Raw genomic sequence first — 7,125 nt, 5'->3', positions numbered from 1 at the left:
GCGCTGCAGCTGTGATGGCCTCCCGCAGGCCGCACCTGCTGCAGGCTCACACCTCGCCGGGAGCAGCTGCTGTGCTCCTTCTGATGAACGCGTGTCCCCAGGGTGCTGCCCTGAGCTGGGAGAGCGCCCGTGACCTCAGTGTGTCCGAGGTGCAGCAACGCACCGAAGCTCAGCTTTTGCCTGGCGAGATGTCTAATTTGCAGAGAAGTAGCTGCTCCTGAGTTCACCAGGATGAAGCCAACCCCGGGTCCCTGTTGGTCTTCTGGGAGGTGCTGAGGGGCCAGAGGCTAGGCTGCCCTCCCTGGCATGGCTCCGCCCTGTAGCACAGGCTGCACACGTGCCTGGCCTGCAGCAGGCACTCAGGCTTTTGCTGAATGTTTGAGCATAAAACTAGAGTGTTTTGTTTTTGTTCTGCTCAGATTACCCGAAAATTCAGGCTGAATTCTGAAGGCAAACTTGAACAGACGGTCTCCATGGCAACCACTACACAACCAATGACTCAGCATCTTCATGTCACCTACAAGAAGGTGACCCCGTGACCCAGAGCAGAACCCATGAGGAGAGGCGGCCGAGGGGCCTGGTGACTGTACCCAGTGGCTTCTCAGCGGTGTCCCTGGCAGCTGTGGGCGTGGCCCCGAGCTGCTGTCGGGTCGAGTGTTGTCCAGATGTTTCTGTAATGGCATAGAAAAACCAAATAAAAGGCCTTTATTTTTATGGCTGAGGATTTCGGATCTCACCACTCACGTGGCTGCAGTTGTTCATCTGCGGGTGATATTTGGTTTCCACAGTCCTTCCCTGAGAGGCTGGACGGGTGCGGCTCTCCCTGCAGCTGACACGCTCTTGAGCAGCCTGCAGAGCAGTCGGCAGTAAGTGGCAGAAAGAGAGGGTATAGCAAGGCTGCGGTGGCTTTGCTTTTTAAGAGAGGTTTTTGCTGTAGGGTGCGGGCGCTCACCAGAGAGACAGAAAGCCAGAACCCGCCCTCTGGGGGGATGACCGTGCCACAGCCCCTTCTCCATCCTCAGGATTTCAGGCACCACCCGGTGTGAGTCTGGGACGTGAACTGCAGTTGACTGGGAGTCGTAACCATTACGCCATCTACGGTCCGGGCTTGCGATTGTTTTCTCGTTGCTTGTAAAGAGCTCGAGTGGAAGAGCCCCGTTCTCATACACCAAGGGTGTTCGGAGAACAGGGCCCGGGTTCTCACCCGCTGGTGGTCTCTGATGTGGGCTTCACTCTGAGTGTTTCCCCAGACACGGAGCCCCAGGCCCTGCCCTGCCCCACCACCTGTGCCAGCATTTGCCTCCCCGTCTCACCTGCCCCTCCCACTGTCCTGCTACGGGGGTGACAAGGGAATGCCGGGTGTGGTGTCACTGCCCTGAGAGCTGACACCTGCATCCAAGGCCTCCCCATGTCATGGCGATGAATTGCCCCCGGGCCCCAGCCAGCGTGTGGGGGGGTAGGCGTGGCTGTAGCTGGCTCCACCACGTGCAGTTGACAGCCTGCAAGGATCTCTGGCTCCTGGCCTCACCCGGGACGGTCCAGGAAACACCTCTCTTGGCACTTCACTGGAGGCTCAGTCACCCTGGGGCCCCCCATCTCGGGGTCCATCTGGTCTAGAATAGTCCCTTCCATCCCATGCTGTGGGCTGGTGCAGGTGGTCCCTGGTCCTGGAGAGTGGCTTCGTCTGACCCAGTGGCACCTGCTTGTGGTGCCGGGCCGTCCCTCTGCCTCGTGTCCTGCAGTCCGAGGCCAGAGCTGATGTTCTGGATGGACACACACCCTGGGTGCCCAGCTCTCCACGGCGCAGCACAGGGGCCTCGCATTGGTATTCTCCCCGAATCAACAGGTGTGGACGAGGCTTGGCTCCTTTTCACTCCTTCCACCGAGAGCCCCACCTCTGGGTGGCTCGCTGCCTCCCGTGGATCAGGCCCTTGTCTCCTGTTCTGTCAGTGGCTGGGACCCCTAACCTGAGGTGAAGTCGGGCACCCTGGAGTAAGTGCCTTCCGGAAACCCTGCAGGACACTGGTCCTTGCCCTTTCTTGTCAGTTTCCATAGCAAACCTGCCCTGGGGACCCCGGTGACATCCTGTGGGCTGAAAGCCCGTCAGACCACCCCCACGCTGTTCGTCCTCCTGTTCCTCTTAGAAGCCTGTTATTTTAGAGATTCTTACTACAGGGTGCATGTGCTCACCAGAAAGTCAAACAGAAAGCAAGAAATCACCCTGTAAGGGATGGCCACGTTACAATCCCCTCTCCTTTCTCCTCTCAGGATTTTGGGCACACACACACACTTTGCACGAGTTTCAAGCCACCAGGTCCAGGACTCAAACCAAGGTCAACCATGTGGGAGTCCAATGCCTTAACCACTACACCACCGGTTGGCCACAATCTAAGTTGTTTTAATTACCAGAGGAGGATAAGAGGAGGATACGGGGACTTACCAGAGGGAAGAAAAAGTCCTTCCCACTGGATCACGGTCATGCTGCAACCTTTCTCTTTTTTTAAGTAGGAAAGTTCATAGAAAAGTGAAAAACATGCTAGACACGTATGCATGCATGCCCAAGGCCCTGAGGGGAGAGAGGAGGGCAGTCGGGCCACCCCCTTTGGGAGTGCTTTCTCACTTCCTCTCTCGCAAGCACACCCCCCACCCCCAGCAAATGCACATAAACTCTTCTACCCACTCGGGCGTGCAGCTCCCATGGCTAGCACACCCGGCGTGTAAGTGTGGGCTCTGGCAGCTAGCACACTCGGCATGCGGGCGTGGGCTCTGGCGGCTAGCACACTCAGCGTGTGGCTGTTACCTTTATTGCCAAAACTCTGCCCACTCTGGAAGGGAACCTCACACCCACCGGCTCCAGACCCTGGCAGCTAGTACTCTGCTGTCTCGTTACCAACGTTTGTGACAATGTTCAATGCCAAGTGTTACTCAGGATGTATTTTGCTTTTAATTTGCTTTGTTCCTGGATTTTAAATCCTATTTAGGAAGATTTTGCCCACTCCCTAGTTACAAAGGAATTCACCCTTTTACTCATAGTACTTCTCTTTTTTTTTTTCATGCTAGAAGGCCATGGGCATGAGAAAGAGAAGGCCTCCCTGTGGTGCCCATCCTGGCAGGACGTGGGCACATACACCTGCAATTTAGGAAGATTTTGCCCACTCCCTAGTTACAAAGGAATTCACCCTTTTACTCATAGTACTTCTCTTTTTTTTTTTCATGCTAGAAGGCCATGGGCATGAGAAAGAGAAGGCCTCCCAGTGGGGCTGGCCCACCCCTCCCTCCAGTGCCCATCCTGGCAGGACGTGGGCACATACACCTGCACCCAGTGGAAAGCCAGCGGGGCCGGGATTCTTGACCACATGGGACCTGACTTCCTTTGCACGGCTCCTGACCCCTGCACCAGGCCAGCCGGTGGTTTCGGTGTGCACTCTGCCCAGGTCCAAGGCAGGAGGGCAGCCCATGTAGTTCCCATGGCAGCGTCGAGGTCAGTGGCCACCCCGCTACTGTGAGGTACACCTTTTCCATACAGGTAAGGGCTTGTTTCTGGAGTCTCCATGGGGTCTCAGCACCTGCATGTGTCCTGCTCTGGGCCAGGTTGACAAGGCCCTCCCATCCCTCCTCCTGGGTTCTCCTGACTCGTTCTTCTCCCATTTATTTTATTTTTTTAGAGAAATTTTCACTATAAGGCACATGTGCTTGCCAGAAAGCAAAAAATCACCCGCCAGGGGAGATGGCCACACCACAATCCCTCTCCTCTGTTCTCTCGGGATCTTGGGCATGCACACACATGCATCCACTGTGAGTTTTAAGCCACTGGATCCAGGACTCAAACCATGGTCAACTATGTGGGAGTCCATCGATGTAACCATTACGCTATCTGCTGGTCCCTCTCATTTGAACTTTGTAATTAACTGCTTTAGGTCCAGGAGAGGAAGCTTCTGGTATTTTTATTCAGATTACGTTCGATTTGTAAATTCATTTACAGAGTTGGTGAAGTTCATTAGTTGTCCCAGGGCATTTCTGTCTGTCCAAGTGCACAGTGGCCCCAGGTATGAGGAAGCCTCCCTCCCTCCAGGCTTCAGCCCCGCCCTGCGTGTCAGAGCCCTGTCCTGGCTCCTACCAGAAGCAGCGCCTCTTTCTCTCAGCCCAGCTGCACATGCAGACTCTGGTCTGTGTGCTCCTTAGCTCCTACCACTTCCTGAATTCTGTCACAGCATTGCTATCTGGTGCTGGAAATACCAGGCTTTGATCTGCGGGCAGGGCTGGCTAGATCGGCAGAGACAGAGGTGTGCCTACCCTGGCCAGCCCGGAGGCCTCCCAGGTCCCCTCTCCGCAGTTCCTGGAGGGAAGAGACGGGGAGGGGGCAGAGCTCAGTGGGTAGAAGGCAGGGCCTTGGGGACTGGCTGGGCAGGAGGGCAGGGCAGCTGTTGACCCGACCTGCAGGGTTGGAGAGGCCTGGGAGAGGCCTCGTGGCCCAAGCTGAGGTGTGACCCAGGTAGCGACTGCACAAAGGTTCTGGAGCTCACCTCCCTCTTGGCTCCTTCTAGCACCCAGAATGGGGCCCAGCAGACCCAGCTCAGAACCTGAGCCTGGGCATGGCCTGCCACACTAAGGGTCCAGGAAGCCTGTGCAGAGCGCCAAGGACAGAGCTACAGGACAGGGGCCACCACTCGCATGCCTGGCCCCGGGGCCCCTCTGCTGGACCAAGGGAGACAGGCACCGTCAGCCACCGCAGCTGCAGTGTAGGCAGCCTAGAGCCCGCAGCAAAGGCAGGCACTCATCCCACCCCTACAGTCCCCCACTTTGGGCTGCTGAGACCAGGGAACCCAGAAGTTCCCCTCCTGAGGGTCACACCTGCAACCTGTCTGGGGGCTGCAGGTTACAGGTCAGGATGGAACAGAGCCTGGGTGGGGTAGGTCTCAGGTGAAGTGTCTAGCTTCCTTGGAAGAAGGACCAGTGACAAGGTGGGGCCCCAACACGACGAGTCCTCCAGACCCCATGTCCCCCAGGCCACCCTCCCATAATGGACCCCGTGCAAGGTCGGGGCTTACCCCTGGGCCACGACCCCCCACCTGCGGGCAAGAAAAGACCGCATTTCTTTCAGCACTGCAGGCCTGCAGAGAAGGGCCTCTGGCACTCACATGCCAACCTGAATCCTGGGCTGGTCCTCGTCTCCCAGGCCATCCAGTGCCACAAGCGCCATCGGGCGCCGCCCCCCCACCTGGCTGGGCAGGTGTCCTGGGCCCAGAGCCTGGCCTCTGTGGGCCCAGAGTGAGGTGCCCGTGACCTGTGTCAGTGTGGACTCTGCCTCTGGCCACTGGCAGCAGCTCGTGCCTCTGAGTCCACCAGCCCAGAGGGCCTCTCCAGACCCCGCCAGCCTGGTCCTTCCCACCTGCACCATGGCCAGAGTCAGGCAGGGCCCCTTCGGTGAGCAACTCCATCTAGACGGAGACGTTCATTCCCAGCCCTGGCCTGGCCTCCAGAGGGCTGGTCAGTAGGGCCTGCCTGGCACCCACCACCAAGCACAGCCCTGCGGGACGCCCAAGTCAGGCGCCACCCTGGGGGTGGGTGAGCACAGGGCTGGACGGGCGGCAGGGCTGGAGGGCGTGTGGCTGAAGGTCTGGGCTCCGGCAAGACATCCCAGGTGGCCACCTGAAGACGGTGCGAGAGAGCAGGGGCCAGCCTCGGCCCCAGGGCCACCCGTGTCAGGAGCTGCGGCTGTCTGGAGCACTACCTGGTTCTGAGGGCATGACAACACTGTCAAGGTGGGGACCTCCCTCCTGTACGTGAGCCCCTGCTCTACCTGTGGGGCCCGCAAGAGCCCTTGCCTTCCGCAGCCATCTGCCCGAGGACCGAGGTCAGCTCGGGTCCTGGGAGGGTACCCAGGTTCCTTCCCATGGGGCTGGGATGGACCCTGACCTCTGACTCCGGAAGGAAAAGGGGACAGGGGTCCAGGAGAAGGGCCAGGGCAGCCCTCCCCATGCCCCTCACAGAGAGCCTGGGTCTGTGGGGGCCGGGACTGAGGGCCGGCGTCCAGTGTCCACGTGGGGGTCCGAGGGCTGGAGAGCTCCAGGAGGCATCCTGTGCCGTGGCCTCGCGGACCAGCCAGGCCAGGCTGCAGCGCCAACTGCATGGCTCACCTCTCGGGAAGCAGCACGAAGAAGGCGGCCTTCAGGAAGCGGCCAAAGCTGCAGAGGGCAGCCACCAGCCAGTGAGCGCGGAGCCCGGGGTCTGTGCTGACCACGCACTTGAGGACGTCGGTCTGGGGGGAGAGGGGACAGTTAGTTAGCAGGGCGCGCCCCCCCAGCACTCCTCCTCCCAGCAGCCGTCAGTGCAGTCTGAGAGGGCGTGGGGAGGCGGGGTAGGGCAGGGGCCACGCAGACCGAAGAAGGGGATGAGGGGGGTGCTGGACCAGGAGGGATGAGGGCACAGGGCTCAGCACCAGGCCCTCCTGGCTGAGGCAGGGCTGCAGGGAAGGCCCGATCCAGCAGCAGCCTGCCTGGGAGTGGGGTTGGGAGCCAAGTCTCCGAAGCCCCTTAGGAGGATGGGCGAAGGTCCACCCCTGCAGAGACGGAGCCTTCCCTGCAGCCCCTTCAGCCACGGCCGGGCCACAGCATCCTCTGCTGCCGGCTCCGAGGCCCAGAGACCTCTGTGTGCTGAGCCCGTGGCCCCCAGGGTCGCCCTGGGAACCATGAGACAGGTCAGACCAGGGCCTGGCCCAGCAGTGTCCAGGGTTTGGCCAAGACTGGACAGCTAAGTGCATGGGATGGTGGAGTGCCTCCATCTGACCGCCCCCTCCCCAGGGCACCTCGGTTGGGCAGGGGTTCAGCCTGGAGGGGAGATGGGGTGAGACTGTCCCCATGGGGTTGAGATTTTCCCTCTGATGGGCCTGACCCTGCCTATCCCCAGCCAGGGCTGGCCTCTGCCTGCCGCCCTCTGCCCACAGGGCAGGTGGACAGCAGTCTGGCTGGGAGGGGGACCTAGTGCCCACTGCCCTTCCCTGCTGTGCTCACCCAGCCCCCGCGTCTCCGCAGCCAGGTCGCCAAGGTCTTGCGCACAAACTCCCCCAGGCAGTCGACCAGGGCATGGACAATGGCGGGCGGGGCCCGCCGGCCACCACACGCACCC

The 7,125-nt window shown here is 60.2% G+C and overlaps 2 protein-coding genes across 3 annotated transcripts in view; one reads left to right on the top strand and one right to left on the bottom strand.

Moving 5' to 3' along the window:
* The window catches only part of THAP4 (THAP domain containing 4), a gene marked incomplete at its 5' end in the record, with an annotated part of 36,396 nt that extends 35,672 nt beyond the window's left edge, over window positions 1-724 (top strand). The window contains 1 exon segment of the mRNA XM_014582808.1: window positions 420-724. Coding sequence (XP_014438294.1) covers window positions 420-539 — 120 coding nt within the window.
* Window positions 725-3,928: 3,204 nt separating this feature from the next.
* Window positions 3,929-7,125, bottom strand: part of BOK (BCL2 family apoptosis regulator BOK) — a 9,859-nt gene continuing 6,662 nt past the window's right edge. The window contains exons 4-5 of one of the 2 annotated variants that reach the window (XM_014582809.2): window positions 7,011-7,110; window positions 3,929-6,259 (exon numbers count right to left, since the gene is read on the bottom strand). In XM_014582809.2, coding sequence (XP_014438295.2) covers window positions 6,134-6,259; window positions 7,011-7,110 — 226 coding nt within the window. In that variant the 3' untranslated portion in view covers window positions 3,929-6,133. The remainder of the gene's footprint in view (window positions 6,260-7,010; window positions 7,111-7,125) is intronic. The other variant, XM_027767000.1, reaches the window with a different exon arrangement.

This window comes from Tupaia chinensis, unplaced genomic scaffold, assembly GCF_000334495.1.
Source record: "Tupaia chinensis unplaced genomic scaffold, TupChi_1.0 Scaffold143823_1, whole genome shotgun sequence".
Lineage (NCBI taxonomy): Eukaryota > Metazoa > Chordata > Mammalia > Scandentia > Tupaiidae > Tupaia > Tupaia belangeri.
The sequence above is the reverse complement of the archived record's forward strand: the minus strand, read 5'-3'. Positions and strand labels throughout refer to the sequence as shown.